Source organism: Drosophila grimshawi, unplaced genomic scaffold, assembly GCF_018153295.1.
Source record: "Drosophila grimshawi isolate 15287-2541.00 unplaced genomic scaffold, ASM1815329v1 contig_311, whole genome shotgun sequence".
NCBI classification, from domain to species: domain Eukaryota; kingdom Metazoa; phylum Arthropoda; class Insecta; order Diptera; family Drosophilidae; genus Drosophila; species Drosophila grimshawi.
The window spans coordinates 5,500,414-5,523,076 of NW_025063098.1; the positions used below are offsets into that span (position 1 = coordinate 5,500,414).

The window sequence follows — 22,663 nt, forward strand, 5'->3', positions numbered from 1 at the left end:
GCGTAGTTATTGGCGAATAATAAAGCTGAAATGTGAATATCAAAGGATTGTACTATTGTATAACAACTGTTATGAACGCAATTAGTTCAGCAAAGTGCAAGTGATGAATATTAAATTTGTATTGTTTATTGTTACATTTCATTATGTCAAGAGACATACATATTTAATTATCTTTATAATATTGAAATGATATCCAGAAGAATACTTTTTTATGTAATTTTTAATTTAAAACATTAAATAGAATAACTGATTAATAAATCGAAGTATACTAGCTAATGGAGTATTATCACATGGGTTGGTTAATGTATACTTTGATAAATTAGACACTTCAAAAACAGAATACACCATACCACATAACGGCATTAAAATACACTGAGCTGCTATTAAATGGAGCTGCCACCCAGCAAAATCCAAATGTAATTGTCAAAACACAGGCTGCTGGCAACGCCGATCTGAATTTTACACATTTCTCCCATATTTATACAAAACTTTTAATTCGAAACGATTTCTCGGTCCACTGTCAAACAATTAGAGCAGAAAGGAAATCACCGATGCTGAAGCCATGTCCAAGCAAGATGCTCCCATTGTCATAAGCCTGCTTCACGCAGGCGGAGAAAGCAACAGCGACAGCAGCAACAAGCCAAGAGTCCATCACAAACAGGTGTTCCATGATCCGCGCTTTCAGATCCGCCCACTGCAGCAGGTTGCGTCAGCATGCACTGGTGCAATCATCACTGCCTTCCTAATGACTCCGCTGGATGTGATCAAGACGCGAATGCAGTCGCAGCAGTCGCAGTCGAACAAGTGCTTCCTCTACTGTAATGGCCTGATGGATCATCTGTTCAGGTGTGGCACCCAAGCGCATCACACAGCCCGCGGCACATTGACGCCACATTTTCGCAGCACACTGGATGCCCTCATAAAGATTAGTCGACACGAGGGCATAGGCGCGCTCTGGTCTGGCTTGGGTCCCACATTGGTATCGGCGCTGCCTTCGACTATCGTCTACTTCGTAGCTTATGAGCAGTTCAAAGTCAGATATATTTCCCTCTACCAGCGATACTTTGAACGGTCTCAGAATCTGAATCGGAAACCGCCCCTGCTAGTGCCCATGTTGTCTGGAATAACGGCTCGCATTTGTGCAGTCAGCTTTGTCAGTCCCATTGAGCTGGTGAGAACAAAGATGCAATCGGAGCGGCTCAGCTATGCTCAGGTAATGCAGTTTGTGCGTAACATAATTGCATTGCAGGGTATAGCTGGCTTGTGGCGTGGCTTACCCCCTACCATACTGCGTGATGTGCCCTTCTCGGGCATATATTGGCCCGTTTACGAGTACCTAAAGTACTGGATCAGCAATAGCAGCGATGAGCACACTTCGTTTGGCTTTAACTTCGTGGCCGGAGTTTTGGCCGGTTCGTTGGCAGCGATCGTCACATGTCCCTTCGATGTGATCAAAACGCACGAGCAGATCGCCTTTGGGGAGCGCGTCATCTTTACGGATACGCCCAGCAAAGAGATGAACAAGCAGTCCACCTATAATCGCTTAGTGGCCATCTATCGTGCCTTCGGCCTGCGTGGACTCTTTGCCGGTTACGGGCCACGACTGTTTAAGGTGGCTCCTGCTTGTGCTATTATGATATCCACCTTCGAGTATAGTAAATTATATTTCTTCTATTACAATGTGGAACAGCATAACAAACAGCTGCTGATTAACAATCCCAATGCCAAGTTGGTCAAGTTTGATGACATGCAACAGTAAACTTCATAAATTGTATCATTATTTCTCTCTTCTTTTTTATAAATAAGCTGTGCGTATATTTAATGTCATAATTCGCAAAATTATTTGGTGTTCAACTCGACTTAACAAAAAAAAAATCAATATACACTTTCACAGCTTCTGCCAGATTTTTAAAGGAACTTTTGGCGTCTTTAATTGAACATTTACACAAGCTGACACTTGAGAGGATGTAAAGGAAATGAACTTGATGAGCAATAAATTAAATATTTAAAACAAGGAATACTGCCCATTCCCTGCAATGCGAAACAAATATATTCAAAGCGGTAATTGGTGTTTTTAATACTCTGTGACAATAATACCAAGTTATATAACTTTTAAGGATATATGTCTTAAATGCTAAATTCAATTACCATATAATTTTCCATAACCTTATTGAGCGCTTTGTCTGCTAAAAATAGTCACAAAATTTGGTTCTTACAAAGATTAAGCTAACATTTAGGGTATATTTAGGGATATTTTAATTCAAGCCATTGAATCACTTTTATTATGTGAGTTTCCAGGAAATGAAACGATGGCTGTAAAAAAATGTTTCAAAATAATTTTATTTTATTTTATCAATTAAAATAAAATGGAGAGCAGCTGATCTGCGTCCCGCTGATCCAACCAGATGGCAGGACTGATTGGTGCGTCTGGCAACGCCATTTTTCTAATCAGCGTGCATCGCGAATTTATGTGGAAAATAAACAATTGTTACTGAAGAACTTATTGCCTGCTTCGTCTGAGTGGCCACTGCCGACCTTATTTTTGATCTTGAGTGCCCGCTCGGGTTTAGTCTTAGGACAGTTATATTTCCGTGGTGTTTTCTTTCAATCATGGCTAATAATAAGTGAAGTCAATAAAGACCTATGTGTATCGAGAAACAAGCATTAATTTGAACAAATAGGACCCGATTTGTAAATTTATAAGAGCACGAACGAGCCTCACACCTGATTAAATAGGTGACGTTCGGCTGAATATACGTTTTCCCTTAAGAGAATTTATGTATGTTTCTCAGTGTTTTTGTCTACAATTTTCATATATTTAACGCGAACGCAAGAGAGTACAGAAGAAAAGCCCCCTCATAGACTTGAGCAAGGCCGGAAAAATTGAAGAAGTCAAATTATTATTGTTTATTTAGAAGTACGCAAAACAAGAAAAATTTGTCTATGTTGCTATTATGAGTATTTGGTATTTAGCTCTGAAGTCCCGTTAAGTCTCGACAGCATTGTTTTTTTTTACAATTTTAAATACTTGAACAATAAACGGAGTGCACTCCATAGACATTTACTGGTCACGTTCGCATAAAAAAAAATTGGAAGTACCCAAAGTAACAACTTAACTCGGCTTGTGCCAATTCCAAATAATGCACAATTTCCGAATGACCTATTTATTGATTGAACATTTTGCTGACAAGCGGAGAAAATTCGGTTATATAAAACAGAAATATTGAGCTTAACCAAACAAATTATGAATTGCCTTTGAAAGTTGCCACTGGGAACGAGGAGTAATTAAGTTGCATTTTTCAAAATTATTGAAAATAATTAGAAAAACATCTACTTTTAGTTTTAATATAAAAATATAAATAAAAAATATTCGCTAGGGAATATTTGTTATACGTAAGTATATTTGTACGTTTTCAAGCATTGAATATGCAAAGTTTACTAAGCATGCCGGAACCCGGAATCTAAATGGATACATAAACCATCATTTTGCTGTTTGTGTTGACCCCAATTTGCAAAACACAACAAAAAGGAGCATGGAAAATGTCTGCTAGTTAGAGATGAGCACATCCCATTAAAAATTAAAAATCTTCATTTTAAATATACTTGGTATTCTATATTTAATATGTTATGATTATTTTTTTATAGCTGATTTTGATTATTCACATTATTCTAAATTATTTGTGGAGCTATTTTCACACAGTTTCATTTCAATTTTCTCTTGATAAAATTTGCCATTTGCAGAAAAAAGAGATGGAATATATATATGCCGGGCAACGAGCAAATGGACATTTGACGTTGAAGTTTTCTTTGTTAAGTGAAAATTGGCAATAAAACGCATTTAAAATATGCTCCCACTCAAATAATTGAAATTATTTTAAAGTGAATTTCATTCATGCGTTTGTGTAAGCCAATTTGGTACTCAACCACATGAAGGCTTCCCTCGCCCAGCCCCGCAATTTATACAACCACTTCTTCTTTTCTATGTGCACATACATATATATCTATATTTATTGTGTTTCTTTTATTTTTTGCAGTGCCATTTGCTGTGACTGGGGCGTGTCCATCGTCCATATATTCTGTCAGGCTGCTGCTTGCTTTTTTTCGCTCACTACCAGCTACAAAAATATTTGCGCAAGCACCAACAAAAAAAAAAAAAGAGAATTGAAAAAGTTGTTGATGGCCAGCCGAATTGGGGAATTGTTGTACTTTCGCCGTCCAGCATCTGCTGCGGCGGCCATCCTTCAACATTTGCCAGACTTTGACAGGAATGAGCGGAGGTTTTCTGTTTTGCTTGTTGCGTTTGGTATTTGCATTTAATTGTTGTATTAAAAATATACCAGCACACGCACAGGCACAGCGCTTTATTTATGGCTATTACCACGTCGTTCTATTCTACCTTTTTTGTGTGTGTGCGTGTGTATGTATTGTGTATAGTAAAAGCATTGACAGTATCTGGGTGTGGTAGGCATTGTCAATACTTCATGCTCGGCCCGGAATTGATTGGTCCGACGCTTGTAGCTTAAGCAATAAAATTGATTTAATCTGATTTGATGGGTATTCAGTTAGAATTGAGTGGGCATCGCCTTACATTGAAAGCTCTGTGTTGCAAATAATGAGCTTAGAATTAGCTGAGTGATGCGCAAATATTAAATGGCTATTAAGAATAGGCTTTTAAATGGAAACTGAAAAATCTGATAAAAATAAAAAATAAATTCTTCTCAGTTTTCTTTCCGGCTTTAATTTGGGGCTCACGTTAAAAATAGTATCAAAAACTATTCTCTTGATTGCTTAATTTTATGCACAGAGTTTGCTTTAGCTTGATTAAAAGACTTGCATTAAAAATATTTAAATTTATTCTCTGTTTTTTGCATTATAAGTATAGACATTAGCTAACTTACATTGCACTACTATGGATTTTCCCCAAAGATAACAGTTTGCTGTGTGACCTTGTCAGGACAAGCGTTAAATTAATTTCTAGAGCTTAGCAATATAAATGGCGGCCAATGCTCAGCCAAAAAAAAAAAAGTGAGAATACTTCATACGTACTAAATGAAATGAACAATTTTTCACGGCCAACAAAGTGCTGAAGACTTTTAAATGGCCAAATTTTTAATTAGCGAAGCCCTTTTGCAATTTTAACACCGCTTGCGCGCAGACGAGTATTATCCTTTTTGCTGTTGCCTGTGGGTTTGTACCACGCACCTGAGTGGCCTCGCCCGAGATGCCAGAGTTTTAATTAAAAAATACAAAGTGAATACAAATAAAATAAAATCACCGGAAAAAAATATTTGCTTGTTTTTTTTTCGAAAAAAAAAAAATTAATTTCAAGACTATGCGCAAAAGTTGTCAATATGCTATGCGTAACCTTTACGATGGCCTTGTTTGCATGCTATTTTAAGTCTGCACTTGCAGGGATTTTCGAAGCACCTTATTATGCAGCGTTTTCAAGTGTGGTTTTTAGCAGATCTTTGAAATTGTAAGTGCTTTTAATTTTGATTGAAATTGTACTGTGGTTCATTCGCAAAAGAGCCAAATGCAGCAATTTGCGATTTCCTGGTATTTTATGCGCAATTTGCCTGCATTATGTATATAAAAAGTATTTTCATTTATAATTTTTTTATTTTTCTTTTTTTCTTTTATATTTTAAGCTCGGTGCTCTACGTACAACGTTGGTTCGGTTTATTTTGCAATTTACGTAGAGCCAACTAAATTATAAAAGCGATAATGGCCCGTAAAACTCGTACATTTTGCGGGCACGAATTGCAAATGAGTGCTGTTAAGAGGTGTGCACTGCCTTTGGCCTGCCGTTAAGTGCTGGGTTATTTATAAAGGGGCAATTTTAATTGATCATATTTTGAATGTCATTATTGCCTTGGAATGCCTTGTAAATAAGCATTTTCATGTTTGACTTAACTCTGACTCCTTGCATTACCTGGAAATTATCTGCATTATTTGATTTTCCATTTTCTTTCGTTTCGTCTTGCATTGTACGCCAATCGTTCGTTATTAATTCATTTTCATCATTTAAGTAGTTTTCCTCTTTAGTTCAAGCAGGGAGCAGGTCTTTCTAGTCACAATGAGCAATGCTTTGCAATCTTTGCGAAGACTTTTATTTTATTACATTTTGATAGAATCTTATGAATTATTCATGAGACACTTTTAAAGACGAACTGAATCGCAAATGATCCCAGTAAGATAACGAAGTAGTCAAAATATGCCACGTGGAATTGCTTAAGGAAAATAAATTTCACAATTTTTTGCATATGAAATATATATGATAAGCTATTACATTGGCAGTTCTCAAGTGAGGGTTCATCTTTGGTTAGCCGCGTACATTGCTTAAGGATTTAAGTTTAATCTATTTGTCTATTTAATGGTATATTGTTATTGGAACAGAGAACTTACCTGTGTTTATGTGTGTTGGCTTTGAGTTTCGTATCTGTGTGATAATTTTTGCAATTAAAAACATAAACATTATTTATTATGCAAAAAAAAAACTTTCGATACCAAAATTTCAGTAACACTATTAGTATAAAACAGTCAAATGTTAAATTCATGTCGCTTTAAATGAAATATCCGCTAAGTTTCAGTTTATTAAAAATTAGGTGTATACAATTTTAGATGTTTTGAAATGGCGTGTGCCCGAATTGAGTGCGACGCAATCGCTTTAGTCCAATTTGCATATTCAACTAAATTTCCAAAATCAACATTAATAACGTTGAGAGTACCTATAGGCATCGGCGTAGGAAAACTTTGATGCTTGTTGGCTAACAACAAAAAAAAAGAGAGACTACAAAAATCGTAAATTTGCATATAAACTTTTGGTTTCCACAAGCGACTGTTTTCCTGTAGAAGAATTGTTTATCTTTTTTGATAACACATCGTATGCAAATGTTTACCGCAACAACTCACACATACCCCACACATGTTGACCCAAGGTAGAAAAAAGGTTCGAAACTTGTGTAAACTTCGCGCACTTCCTGCTGAACAAAGCACTGCGCTTCATTATGACAACCATTGTTATGTTAGACAAACACCAGAAGTACCGCGGGGAAAAGGGGACAAAATTTAATTAAATGCGCTGAGTTATTTATGAGTGTATAAAAAATGAACAATGACACGATTTGATCGAGTTTTTAAACAACACACAACCGAAACAATTGCAAATTAATTAAATCATAATGAAAGATATAAAATAAAAAAATATAAAAATCTACCAAAACTGAAACACTGCCACTCCTTATACTTTTAATGTAGAAATATAATTATCGTAAAAATTACATATAAATTAGAGTTAACTTCGTTTGTATACGATAAGTAAATGTCAAGGGTGTAGATATTTTTTTTTTTACACAGATATTCACATCATATTAAGTCTTTTGCATTTTATAAATATGTACCCCAAATTTTAAATTTATCAAATATGCATTGAGCTAAATAATAAGCTTCCATATTTTAACGGGGTATTTTAACATATGATTTTTTATATTATTCTTTTATCTCATATAATGTCACTTAATTTTTTGAGCTGGGTTTTTTTATTTTTGACAAAAAGGAATTTAAGCTGACAATTATTAATTTGAGCCGCGCATATTAATTGTAATTTTACGTATTCCTCTCAGTGCCAGAGACGCACATTGACTGAATTTTATAACATTTACCTTGACAACAGAGTGGTGCAGATTCAACAATAGTACCCAGAGACTCGCAAGCATGAAGGATGAAGATACACATACACTAACACTGATGGGCAATGGCAGGCGGCGCTGACGGCTTGGATATGAATACTGGCAATGGCACTCGTATACGACTGTTGACAGGCAGCTTTCGTTATGACGCACGTACATATACACCCATGTGGACACGCATACATACAAACAGCAACAACGTCATTCAGTAATACCATTTTTTTGTCGCTCTTCGCTTATGAAATTTGTTTTAAATTCCACAGACGTTGAAGCACCCGCTCCCAAACCTGTAAAAACCCAACAATAGTTTATAGCTGTATGGCATTCTTGAATACATATTCTTTACAATATTGTTAAGCTGATGTGGCATGCTTTTACCGCAAATAAATTTTTTTTTTGGTCAAAGAGCTTAAGAGCCTTTAGTTTTTGTTCAAAATGGTACTATTTATTAATTTTCATGTTAAATGCTCTTTAAATAAAATAAATAAAAAATAAATAATTAATATTTCGAAATAATTTCAATAGTTTACAATTCCAATAGTTTTCTTATCTCAATTCTATTGTGAAATATTAAAACAAAACGAGCGTGCAAATTGAAAATTATAATTTGGAACAGTTCCTCACAAAATCAAAGCCAAACAAGAGTAGAGAAATGATTGTCGCTTTAATCTCACGTATGTAAATAATTACTCTTGAAGACCTTGTAATTTAGTTAAATTTTTTTTGCATGTGATACAAACACAACACCACTGTCGACAACCAGGACAACGACTAATGACTTGGAATTTGTTGCCCGCCAGCCAAATGAGCGAAACAGTATGCATCTTTGTGTGTGTGAGTGGATGTATATATAAAGCAGCTGTTGTCACTGCTGTTTGCCATTAACACCCAACACAAGCAACAAAAAAGGGAAAACTGCAACTTAAGTGGAAAAGCAGAGTAAAAAACATTAAGCTGCAGCTGCCAGGCAACACATACATATTACACAGCCGAACTACAGACTGTCTGAGAGGCAGGAAAATGTATCTTTTCCATTCCGGCAGACATGACGTATGAGTTTTATATATAAATTCCATGTCACATCACTCATATGCCCCAGTAGCTTTAATTACATTTTCAGTGCCCACGCCCAATGAATGGCATGAAGCGAGTTCCTTGTTCCTGAATACTATTTGAATTATCATATTATTGGCAAGCACTTTATGAATAGTTACAATAGAGACTACTTAAAATGCTGCAAGTAAGTAGTAAGTAGGTATGGAGCAGTAAATATTTCCAGTAATTGTAATTATATTTGGGAATTAATCTACTCAACAAGAATACACAGAGGAAGTCTAAGCAGCTTACTTTACTAATTTATACCAAATGTGTTTCCTTCCATATTTATTGAGTAACAATAAATACTCTTAACGATTGTCATGAGCGATAGATAGAAATATGTGCTGTTGGTTTTAGTTGTAATAAACGATTGCAGACTATTTCAATTTAATTGGCATTTAAATTAATATAAATGCCAGCAAATATTGATGTAACTGCATGTTAAATAATATACTTTTAATGATTCTGATTTGTGCAGTAGAAGTTATTTAAAATTTATAATAAAATTCATAATTGGCTTGAGTGGCTTCTGCCATGCTTATAGAAGTTTTCTTTTTTGATTTATTGTTTGCTTACTTATAATTAAATTCATTAATTTGCAGATATTTATTCAATAACATGTTAAAAATGTTCACAGTTTTCTTATTTTCTTCGACTTTGCTTAGCTTTAAATTTATAAAAATATTTTCCATTGACTTTACATATATTTTATGATTTAAGCAACATGCATTTGACACTATATAAAAAGCAATCATCATTACAGTTGTAAAGTTGTGGTTGCACCGAAAAGCCACATGTAGTGTGAAAAAATCATTTGATACAATACATTTAATGAACACCAGAGAATGGTGGCAATTACAGTGCTTTTAAAATAACAACACAAATAAAGGAGTGGAAGTGTGAAACATTACGTTAAAGAGCGACTGTGACTAACAAACAGCAATCGTGTGAATATTATATTTATTGTGGTTGCTTTATTATTACACCTGCACAAAAGGCTGCGCCTAAAAGCATGCAACATAAAATGTCGAGAGCGCAAAAATAGCAGCGACTGTTATTGTTGTTATTGTTCCTGCTGTTGTAAAACAGTCAGACAGGGAGACAGACCATCAGACCCCCATACTCACACACCCACACACACACACACACACACACACGCACATATGCATGTACATATAAAACGGCATTTATGCTGACTGATAAACAACGACACAATTGACTCGCAATCGCGCGCACGTTAACGCACTCAGAGAGAAAGAAGAGAAGGGGTGCGGAGAAGGTGGAATATAGTGAGCCGGAAAGCAAGATAAATTGATGGAGGTCGACACATATTCCATAGAGTTGCAACTGCTGCAATGTAAGCCCTTATCGTGAGTCAACACAATTTCCAGATTATTTCAAAAATAGCTTAAAATTCAGGAGTGTTTTATTTTCGAGTGGTAAGTTCCCATTTCCAATTTAGACGTTTCAATTTATTCATCATTTTTGAATAATCGTCACGACACTTTCACGCTGTTTTCTCTAGCTCGTCGCTTTTGTAAGGCTTTTATGATTGCCTTTTCACAAATTTTTTCATATGTATATAGTTTCATATTTGTATGACACGCACTTTTTTTCATCCAACTGTAAAATGTATTTGTTGGTCTTTTGTTGTATATCAATATTTACTTTTTGTGCGGCCTGATGCGCATATCGATAAACAGACTCTTTTATTAATGACCAATATGTACAGATTTCATTTTGACAGCACTATATGTTCAGCTTTAACCTCCTGTCATTATGCAATTTAAGTTTCATGTTCACTGCCTTTGCCCAGTTTAAAGTGCGCGTAATTTAATATTTTTTTTTAGGCAACACACAAAAGTGATACAAGCCCAGCGGCAGAGATTGTTCGATATTATGCAGTGTTCAATTTAAAATTCGCGGCATCAAAAAAATTGATCATGATTAATGGCCGCCATATCGAAAATTTACGTAGTGTGCGCTCTTATTTAATTTAATTGAAGAAAACGAAACGAGCAAACAAACAAAAATGAATTGATTTCAGTTAATGGATTTACCTACAGCATATCAGTTTCGGCAGTACGTTTTCAATCTACTGAACCAAAGAATACAATAAGGTCTGAAGTCGATTTTCATGTTTTCTATTTTAAAGCTTGGAGAAAAGTAAATTATAAAGTAAACAACTCGAGTTCAGTCCACTCAACGGTGTTTCTCTAGTGAGGTTATTTGCATGCCCGAAATTGCCTGTAGAACATTTTTGGTAAAGAGGCTGCCAGCTCCAAATTAAAAATTGCAACAAAATCAAAGAATTTGCTAAATGAAGACTTAATTTTGCAAATAAAGAATAATAGGCAATAACAAGTACTAAATAATTTATTACGAGCTTAGAACATACTTTCCTACCTGCCATTAATGAGTTTTTAAACAATGAACATTTTTGACTAAAAACAATGTAGAACTTTAGGTTATTTTCAAAGCATATCCAATATCAAACCATTTAAAACAATAAACAGAAACTTTTTATCAGGTGTTCATTGATCTGAAATCTGAAATCTGTCCTTGGACTTGTTATGTGTCGCCCGGCGCTTGGGGTCAAGTTAATTATTACGCACGTTTAAGACTTAATTAAATAGCCCTTATTGTAATTAATGGCTGGAGTGCGTAACAGCCGCCATTTTCGATTAGCAAGAACAATGGACAAATGTCAAACTTCAGCATGCTTCACTGCGTACTGAAATATGGTATATCCACATTTTCAAGTAGATCTCGAGACATGAATACAGATACGGCCGATTGCCTGGAAGTAAATTAAAACATTTCCATTGCGCTGATTTTAAGCAACGATTACTATAATTGATCGTTTTGCAATCAATAGCCCTGCCTGAGCTACCATTTAAAGTCAAATCTATCAGTAAGCGTTCAATTATGCAAATTGCCGTAGCGCACAGCATTGACAAAACTTTCGTGTAGGTTGTGGTTGCTGTGGGATGATGTTAGGCGGGGTTGGGGGTGAGTCGTTGTAAATTTTCGCCACGTTGTTCGCAATTAACTATAAAGCTGTTGTCATTGTCATTGCCTTTGCACAATGTGGATACAGCAACTATGTTGCTGATGCCTCTCATGCTGCTGTTGCTGAAAAATTCATGAATTTCGCGGAAGCGGCTACCACCAGCTGTGTTGGTCCCGTTGATCCCTTTTGGCTGCCATCGTCAGCAGGGAAAACCAAGTGCAAGTTTACACACACACACACACACACACACATACACAGAACCACATTCCACCCACACTTCAGTTCACTTTTTGTGCACATCAATTTTTCACACATTTCTACCACTTTAGCTTTGGCGCAAAAAAGTAATTAATTTGATGGTATGTCGTGTTGTTTTTCTTTCTGTGTATATTTCTTGAAATACTTGTTGTTGCAATTGCATTTTATGTGCTCTTTGGTTTACCGGCAACACCTTACAAACTGCTTTGCAGGTGTTAAAGAAAGTAATTTCGCAATTGTGAATTTCACTCGATTGCTTGTTTTTGTTGGTGTTGTTTTGCTTGTTGTCTTGTTAGATATTCAGATATTTCTGTAGTTGGTCAGTTTGCTCTTTATCTGTTTGTTGTTGTTTTCTGTAGTCGTACCAAACAAAGTTTTTGTCTGAAAGGCGGATTTACATTTAAATGGCAAGAAAAATATTCAAAGGAATATTGTGAAAATTACTTTTGAACAACTTATTTGTAATTAGACAAATTATTTATTAATACTATACAAGCAATAAATGCAAAATGTATCAATATGAATAAGGTGCTGGACTAAAAAAAGAGAGGATTGCAATCACTAACAGGGCTAAATACTATAAAAGTAAATAATAATAAAAAGGCATTTAATTTAAATTAATCCCACTACAGCATGTCATTTTGATTTAATTTCCGCATAAATCGAAAATATTTTACCATATCCGCAGTTACCATTGTATTCAATTATAAATCTAATTGATTTTCAATTACAGCAATTAACATGCTAAACTAATATTTTGAATCTGGTAAAGTATTTTTTAGCTACTCTACTACGGTTCAACTGATTTTATGTCTGCAATAAGCACATAAATAATACACTTAACTGTCTGTAAAATGTAATTTCAGAGCCTTGGAGTGAGTGGCGGGTAAAGCGGATTTATTGCATTGTCCTTTAACTCGTTTCATTCGTCACTCTTACGTCATTTCCATCTGGCAAAATTATAGTGGATTTAACATTCTCGTCTGTAGCGCAATGCCACCAAACCGGTGAACGTATATCCTTTCCCGCAGGGAGAAACAGAGCAGAACCGAGTAGCAGCAACTCCTTTCAGTTGGTTCATCCTGCTCATAACGCAGAGGCAGTAATAATAATCGAAAAAACTGCAGAAAACTGTAAGTATATGACTTGTGGATACCCTGCGCACAGATGTTAAGCGGAAAGTCTTTAGTCATATATTTATTATGATTAATAATGCTGCTTTTGGCTAGTAGTTAGTCAGAGATCAAGCAAACTGAAAAGTGCATGCACCTTGCAGCTATACTAATAGTTAATTGTTTCATAACATAATATACCATTCTTATGAGCATAGGATGATGCAAGTAAAAAATTACCTGAAATAAAATTCTTTTCCAGCGCACGTTTACAATATTTAAATAGTTTTCTGCTTCCCGAATTTCATGAGTGTATGCCATGCTAGCTGCATGGTTCTGTTTCACTCCACTGAATCTGCTGTACTTTGAGCAGGTATTAATTATCTTATGGGGCCCAAACATCTTGTGTATGTGCTATATAAAGTGTATATACAGATGTATTGCATATAATTTTCTGCTTCAATTGTTGGGTACAATGACAGTGCAATTGCTTATTGATGATAAAAGTTCGATAGTAAATATGAACAAAGTGCACATTCAATGAGCATGCCCTTTGAAGGTGAAATCGCGCTTGGCTCGTATGGCTGGGCACTCATTCATCATTATATGAATTAAATTCATTTAATTTTATTTCAATATAGCTTACCGTTTGCTTCAACTTGTGAGTTATGTTTTATTTCAAGTTACAGATTTTTCTTTGTAATAAAATTGGGTCACGTAGTTATTTGATCCTTTCTGCGCTTTCTTTGTCTCGCACTGCTTTTTAATTAAATTCCTCATTCTTTTGTTCTTTTCGCACGACTTACTTATTACTTACATTGCGTTACTTACATAGCATGTGGCCGCTTCACATCGGCCTCCTTTATTTTGTTCGGTGGCTTTCACACTTTGTGGACACCACATTCACAGCACGTAATTTTTAAATAATATTTTATTTCGATCTTGGTTTCCATATTTTTTCCCTCTCTCTCGCTTTTCCTCTTCATTGCTCAATATTTCTCTCGAACAACTGGCCGAGTCTTCAGTTTAAGATTTTACGTTGGTTGGGAGCTTTTCACTTTTTTAGTGAACATCAGATCATAAGTTTACTTTCACTTGTAAGTGAAATTTTTATTTATACATTTGCAAGCATCACTCAGACAGCAATCAAACACTTTTGCGTCTGCAATTCTCTATAGTTTTTATTACCCATACCACTAATGTTTTTCTTGTTTTTTCTTTTTTTCTCTTCCCCCAAGTCGGTCGCAATGTCGTAAACATCAGCTTTTGTTTCGCTGCTCTTCAGTTTTGAGCCTTTTACTGCTGCTCTTGCATATCAAATCCCACTTGCATAATATTTTATTATCCTAAGATTCTTTTTCTACTTGTGTTCTATTGTTCTTGAGTGGCCATCCAAAGTTGCGGTTATCTTGCACCACTGTGTGGCACACGACTGTTATCTCAGCAAGCGCTTTTACTTGGGCGCCAGTTAACAAGTGCAAGTGCGGCATGAATTTAATATTTGAAACGTCTTTTGTTGTAACTGGTTTTGAATTTCATTTAATTTCGTTTGTCGTTTTTATACACGAATATTCCGCAAGCGACCAACGCCAGCTCCTGCCACACAGCATTTTGTTAAATCCTTTACACAAGCTGTTTGCCTCGCATAACAAAATAATATAAATAATCCTGTTAAATTGTAAAAATCCATGGAAAAATCCAGGCAACAAGCACAGGATACAGCAGTAAGAATAACAGCAACAACAACAATAGCAAGAGCAACGGCATCGTATTGCGTTAAAAATTTTCTTCGGAGTTGACTACCGTTTTCAGTGAGTCTTCTTTCCTGTGTTGTGTCCTATGCACACGAACGCGGCTTAAGATTTTCTCATTCATAACGTGATTTAAGGCATCTCCCAGCATTTCAAATTGTGGCTCACATAGACTTGGCTGCTCAATATGCATTAGAGTCCTTCGTATATTTTACCTTCACAAGTAACAGATTGTCGTCAGCTGCAGAATTGCATTCAGCATTTCAAGTGATGCACTTCTTTACACACATACATTTACATCTACATAAATATATATATTTTTTTTATATTATTTTGTGGCAATAAAATATGCAAATACCGAACGCTTAAATCCGGTAGCTATCATTATAGCTAACATGTCGTTCTTGCTAGATGTGTGTCCCGAATTCCTGCCAAGATGTGGGCTGCACACTTAACGAATCCGTAAACACCTTCTCACATCTATTGCCTTCAACTTCCCAAAAGGGCTTCAAAAAAATTTGATGTTCAATTTACTGTCAGCTTATAATCGGTTGGGGCCATCTGGCAGCGACGCTTTTATGACCACTTAATCGCTTTAATTAAAAGTCGGCCATCTAATCAAGAATGTTCTGATATTTGAGCTGCCACAATGAGCGTCTAGCGAGCTAAGAGTCTTGGCAATTAAGCCGAAACTGATGCTACATCAGCTCAAGTGAGACAACAATTTGCCATTGAAGCGGCGTAGAAAATTAAAGGATCTCTTATTGTTTCAATGCTACTGACTTACATACTTATCCGAACACTTAAGCGGATTATTCTCAACAGACAAAGCGCATTATACATAAGTCGATTTCATGAGTTTTCAATTTGTGATGTTAAGGTTCTCATCAACATCTCAAATTTTCATAATGTGATGATTTTACTTTATAAATAACATGATTATCGAGCATTAGCGTTATAATTTTATTTGCTGTTATTATTTTTATTTTAATGCATATTTTTAGTCTTAGTTAAGCTAAGAGGATTAAGCTACTATATATAATAAATATGTAAAATTACAAGCAATTTCTTAACCATTTATTTTAGTGTTGCGCCATGCTTCCAAAACTCGTTCTTTATGGCTCAAGGGATATTGAACTTTTAAAGCAATAAACTTTACTATTTGCATCTTATACAAGTATTCAAGGGTCTGTCAAGATGCAAGATAGGAATACAAAAGCTTTATATGAAAACCTTTAGATGTCTGATATCTGTTATTGCAATCATTCAATTCAAAAACATTTATTTCTATACACATTTGCAACCCAACTCATGTTTCGCTTTTTAATCTGTTCGAGTCCCAGTTGTTAGGTGCCAATTCCGTTGTCTACCCAAACCACTTTATTACTTTTCATGTTGTTCGGCCAAGCCATTTCTATTGGCAACATGTCGTATGCGTAATGCAATCGACGCCATAGATATATATCTGTCTGTTCGTTTCTGGGATTTTAGCATCACAGAAAGGCGTCCAAGGCCCAGCGACTCAGTGGCTTTTCAATTTGAATAAACGAATGCCTTCACAATATTTGATTTATTTTCGTTGACCTTTGTCAAATGCTGAGACGGAGAGGCACTCCGAGAATCTCAGACACGAAGCTCAAACTGTAAGCATTTGTCGACTTTTATGTCACTCAAATTCAATTTGCCTCATCGAAAAGTTTATAATATTCATAGAAACAGAACCCAGACTCAAAGAAGTGCATATGACAAGCAATTTTCGCTTTATAACTTTATTGTAAAACAAGGTCGAACCCGCGCAGAGCTAGTCGCCTGCGTATTTGGGTGTGCATGCCTTTTGTTGGGCGAGAAAAACCAATTCAAAATAATCTTACCAATTTCTGTAGACGTTACTTCAAGGTCAACTCAGTAATTTCACTAACGAACAAATGATTATTACTGCATTACGGGCCCAGAGATACAGATACGGACACACACACACACGCACACACACTTGTGAGACGCATGCAGATAAGCAAATGTAATAGAATCAGCTTATGGCTGCTACCCACCCACTAAATTACAGCCATCCGCCCACCTTCCACCCACAACATGGTCGTAAAAGCCAAAGCTAAGCTCAATGTTAGGTTTGCAGCATTTTGTGGGTGGCTAATTTTAAGGCGACAGTTCACGACATTCATCTGGGAATAGAAAGCTCAAAGCTAAACTGTGACTCTGATTGGGACTCTGCTGAGAATTCTAGGGCAAACGCGTTGATCCAAGACGCACTAAACAGTGACGAGACACAGATACTGTGCAAATGAATTCGATTTCTTTTTTAATTCGATTATTATCTTGTATAAGTTCCATATCAGATTTACTACAGTAAATAAAATAAATTAAATTAAATTGTTGTTCATCTATTGCCAAGTAATGTTCCTATTTTGCTTATATATATTTAAACATATTTATATACTTTTAAAAGAAATCTAGCTAAATCAAAATATATTAGATATTTTCTATTAGAGATCTGGTGTTAAAAGTTCGGGTTGCTGCCTCGCACACGAATGCCATGCAAAATTACTCAACGGTTCTGCTGTTATTTTGACTTCCATTCAGTTAGATGCCCTTTTTGGCAAACAATGATTATTTGTTTTGTTTATTTTTTATAGTTGACCAAGTCAATTGAGTGTAAAACAATTTTATTATATGGACAGCGAGGGCACGGAACAACAACCATGTTACTGTCTATCGAAACGAAATAGTATATATATATATATATATATATATATATATATATATACATAAGTACGCATATTGAAGTGTCGATATTTCGAGTCCTCATCACTGTCCTGCTGGTCTCCGCTTCACTTTGTTTTATTTTCATTGTTATTTTATTGTGTGGATGGGTACAGAAGAGTCGAAAGCGATGGGACATGCACTCAGGCTGAAGGATTTGAACGCCATTGCAATTTATCGCATTCGCTTTGATGACATGTTTTCAGGCACTTTTATCATTTCCGCATTTATGTGGTTTCCGCTTGAGCTGCAAGCAAACTAAGAAGTCGGTTTCTGCCTTATTGCCCTGGCTGTCCTGTGTTCGATGAATCTCTTCAGTAAATGTGTGTGGCATGGCACAGTAATGTTGCCAGCATGCGTTTCCATGCACCAACTCAACGAAATTAATTGTTTGGTCGAAATTTATTGAACAAAACTTGTGCAAACTGTTGTCAGGCGATCGCCTGTACTTTGTGCGAGTCAAAGACGTAGTAGTTGAAAAAAGATATTTTTCAATTTTACTTATATGAACTATTGTACAAAATATAATGTTTTTATATTGTACGAAATATATAAATCTTATAAAATGAACTGATAAAATGCAATGAGCACAAGTTACACAGCTTATAAAATTGAACAAAATTTATGGTTTAAATGTGACTGTTTAAAATGAAACTAACTGTTGGATATCTATGAACATATATCTATGAATCTATGAACAATAAATGTAATACCTATTATTAAAAAAGGAAAGTGCTGTTTAAATATATTACAAATTCAATAAAGACAAATACGAATAAAATTACGAGTGATTCTAAATCTTCAAAAATTATACAACATAATTTTATGCTAACTTTAAGTCATCGACATAAAATGCTTTTAATATTTAAAACAATAAGCAATATTATCAACACATAAAGAAAAAAAGTTTATATGCCGAACAATTCGTTTTAATTTCCTCGGCCCAGAAACTACTGTGCTGAAGCTGAGTTCGGGATACAAAGAAATAAAAACGTGAAACAAAAGAATAGCAGAAATTATAGGCAGCCCTGGGTGACTGGCTCGCTGGAGAGTCTTGTTAAGGGTCTGTAATAAATCTCAGCAGCTTGCTCTGTAACTTAAATTGAATGCTGGAAATCGTTTGGACCTTTTCCCCTCCCCAAGTGCTCTCCCCGGCCAACACGCAGTCGGGTCAGAAAAGGAGAAAAAACGGTTGAAAAATGCGACGCGTTGGCAAATGAAAGGCCGATGTAAAAGTGCAGCAAGACGTGGGGCAAAAAACAAAAAACAACAAAAAAAAAACAGAATGCTCTCGCCAAGTTGACTCCACTAGGAGATACCCTATGTTTACCTATCATAACATATTCGCAGCTGTATAGAAATTGCTGTATAATTTGGCGTATTTGGCGATTTTCTTCCGTTCTGAAAAAATATGTACAGATGTATTAATAATAATAATAATATTATGATAAGGTATATAAGGTATATAATTATGTATGATATATGAGAAGTAGTATTTCAAAGTAAAAGTGTCCTGATCTTATAGTCTCCCAGGCTCTCCAAATCATAGATACAGATGGGCGGACAGAAGTTTGTTGATGCTAATCAAGAACATATCGTAGCTTAAGGAATCGGAGTTTTTTTCTTCTAACTGTTACATATCTTGCACAATTTCACTGTGCCCCTGTCAAAGCACTCAGGGCATCGGGCATAAGAGTGTACCCTGAAAATTAAATTGAGTTTTCAAAACAAGCGGCTAAATATGCTGCAATTGCTTGGGTCTGGTTATGTTTTCAACTCCGTCTCCATCTACAATTTCAAGCTTCTTCCATATGCATTTGGCAAAGTCACGAAGCCGCAACGGAAAACTGCACGTGGCAACAAAAAATACTGTTGTCTACTTTTTGGCGTAAAGCGGTAAATTTATGACTTCTGGAATTTGCGTGTTTGCAAGTCCGGCAAACAAAAAAAGGAGCATAAAAAATAAATAAAACTAAAATAATTTCATACCGAGTTTACACACGTAAAATGTGGAAAAATAGCACTCTGAAAAACGTCTAATAAATTTAACTATTAAAAAGCCACAAGCATTATTTACCCAAGTTAAATATCGTTCAAGAAGCCAGCGAGCATGTTTTTTGATATCGCATTGAATTTCAATATTCGATTTGCCCTTGTGTATTTGCATAAATAATTCAATATATCAATAAATTTCTGCACTTTGCATGCAAATTGTCTGGCAAAAAAAGCTTCTTAAGTTTCTCTACTAAAATGTATGGCTTTCACTATCAGATTTGATGCCGGCAGCAAAAACATTATTTCCGTAATGGGCTTTGCTCGTTAACCATGTAATTTTTCCCAGTAAATAGAGACTCAATTTTCAGCATCAAAATTTGAAGAAGCAGAACTTGTTTGCATAGAAAACAGATCCACATCATTAGAGTATTTTTTTTTTTTTGGTTTTTAATTTTATATATTTCAGCACATTTATTACAATACACAGAAATAGAATACCTGCCGAAAACTTGCAAATCAAACACAGCTACTAATAAATCAAAAATATAAAATTTCATTGGCACTTTTGGTTTGACTAGTTCAAATGGGAACAACTAAGATGGTGGTGTTGGTCTTGACACTATAAATGATGTATACAGGTGGCAAAATGTTTTCTTCTCAGAGTGAACTAAGATAGTTCATCCCTTAGTCCGGCTAACCTTGTTTTGATTGCAGATTGGTGTTCTTACGAGAGCTAGTGTGGTCAGCACGGAATAAGCAATCCAAGCGGTCTGTTTCAAAAAATGAATAGACAACACGGACATTGTTGGTGAAGCCTCCGCCATCTTTCCACGCGCTTACGATCACAATGGGATCGCCATCATTGATTAAATCACTCTTCCTGGCGCTAGTCAATGCAAACCGCACCCGATCATCAACATCACTGGCATAGGTTTCGCCACATTCCATCGAGTAGAGCAGTGGTATTATGCCACGATGCAAGTTAACCCAGCGAGCTGCCCTCTCGCAGCGGGTGACTGCCATAACTGGACACCGTGGTCGAAATTTGCTAAGTAGTGCTGCCGACCGACCCGATGATGTAAGCACAATTATGAGAGTTGCTTGCGTACGCCTCGCTGTTTCTACGGCCGTAATCGCTGTTGAATGGGACGCATCCAGCTCTGCGGTCGTTTCATGTACCAAATCCTCGAAAAGATTCCGATACCAGACGACCTTCTCGGCCTCACGACACAGCGTATCACAAATCTTTATAGTCTCTATGGGATACAAGCCAATTGCTACCTCAGAGGAGAGCATTATGCAATCAGCCCCATCAATCACTGCATTGGCCAGATCAAAGCACTCGGCACGTGTGGGAAATGGATTGTAACGCATCGACTCCAGTACGTTTGAGGCAACAATTACTGGCTTGCCCGCCTTATTACATCGCCCCAAAACCGTCTTTTGTGTTATGAAAAGTTTCTCGATTGGTATTTGTGTGCCGAGATCGGCACGACTGAGAAGGATGCCATCCGATGCGCTTATTATTTCCGACATACGACCCAGTACAATCTTGCTGTCGATCTTGGCTATGATCTTGATGTGCTTGCCCTTGACCCCAAGCACCGAGCGTATGTCCCTAATATTTTTAGCGCAACGCAGACCCGAAGCCAACACAATATCCACATTGGCTCGCACACTGAACTGTAAGTCATCCATATCTTTCTCAGACACAGCCGGCAAATCAATTTCCACTTCCGGCAATATAACATTGCAATTATTGCCCAGCAGTCCACCTAGATGAACCTCGCAGAGCAGTCCATCGACGCCCACCTCAAGAATGGTTAGAAATAGTTTGCCATCGTCAATGAAAACTCGATCCTCTGGCTTTGCCACATTTATAATGTTCGGGTAGTCCACATAGACGGCCTCCTTGCTTCCCTTGTCGTAAAGATCTCGATTAATGGATAATCGTATATTTTCTCCATTTCGTAGTAATATATCATTGCCACCATCCAGTAATCCGGTGCGAATCTGAGGCCCCCGTGTGTCCACTGCAAATGCAACCGCTATTGTTTGACCTGTCTCACTTTTGATACGTTCAATAGCATTGTGCACCAGCTCAATAGTTTGAGTATGTGCCACATGCGATTCGTGGGCGAAATTCAATCTGATGATGTTGACACCCCTCGATAACATATCGTAAATGGTTTCCGGGTTACGTGAGGCATGTGAAATAGTCGCTATCACAGAAACGAGGCGTCGATGAGTGGATGGTTTCTTCACATTCAATTCGCATATGTGGGTGAGTTGGGTAGAACCCTTCTTAAGCATTTCTTTGGCTGATGATGACATCCTGAAGAGTAGGAAGTGCACATGCAATTTAACTGACAATTTTTTTAAATTTTTTTTTATTTATATTTCTATAAACTCTGTAATTTAAAACTCTGAAATTTGTATTTTCAAATGAATTAAAAGTCAGTGAGTGTGCTTGCATCTAAAAATACAATGCAAATACATTATTATTTGGGACCGCTAAGTTAGCCAGAACGCCAAATGATCGGAAATTGGATATTATTAGTTTTTTTTCTTTGAAATATAGTTAAATTTTATAAAAAACAAAGTTTAAGCGAACACAAAAACTCTTGTACTATTTGGTAACACATATTGTCTGCATTACATATGCACAAAATTAAATTTAATAATTAAGAGCCAACTTAAAGTTTATTGATCTGCAAGATACAATTTATATTCAATAAAAAATGCAACTGCAAATCAGGAAAAACTTTGTTGGCCATCAGCACAAATTGCAAAACCAATCAAAAATATTTTTCACTTAACAAGAACAAGCAAAACTAATTTTTAGTGCCAGTTGCAGTTTCCAACCAGGAAATGGCAACATTTTGGCTCCATATGCAGGTGAAATCATAAAATTGAAATTATGGCAACTTCCAACTAATGAACAGCTATACAAATAAATACAAACATTTATGT

At 36.0% G+C, this 22,663-nt stretch overlaps 2 protein-coding genes across 2 annotated transcripts; one reads left to right on the plus strand and one right to left on the minus strand.

The window, feature by feature from the left end:
• The first annotated feature begins 336 nt into the window (after positions 1-336).
• LOC6564318 (solute carrier family 25 member 40) lies at positions 337-1,830 on the plus strand. The gene has a single exon (XM_001990258.2). The coding sequence runs from the start codon at positions 563-565 to the stop codon at positions 1,757-1,759; it is 1,197 nt and encodes a 398-aa protein (XP_001990294.1). The 5' UTR covers positions 337-562; the 3' UTR covers positions 1,760-1,830.
• Positions 1,831-20,148: 18,318 nt separating this feature from the next.
• On the minus strand, positions 20,149-22,054 carry LOC6564317 (pyruvate kinase). Its single transcript, XM_001990257.3, has one exon. It carries the CDS (start codon positions 22,022-22,024, stop codon positions 20,384-20,386), a length of 1,641 nt encoding a protein of 546 aa, XP_001990293.2. The 5' UTR covers positions 22,025-22,054; the 3' UTR covers positions 20,149-20,383.
• Between the last annotated feature and the right edge of the window lie 609 nt (positions 22,055-22,663).

What these genes read in the sequence shown, in the direction of transcription:
- LOC6564317 (XM_001990257.3), bottom strand. Translation starts at nt 22,024, where the DNA reads ATGTCATCATCAGCCAAAGAAATGCTTAAGAAGGGTTCTACCCAACTC.
- LOC6564318 (XM_001990258.2), top strand. Translation starts at nt 563, where the DNA reads ATGTCCAAGCAAGATGCTCCCATTGTCATAAGCCTGCTTCACGCAGGC.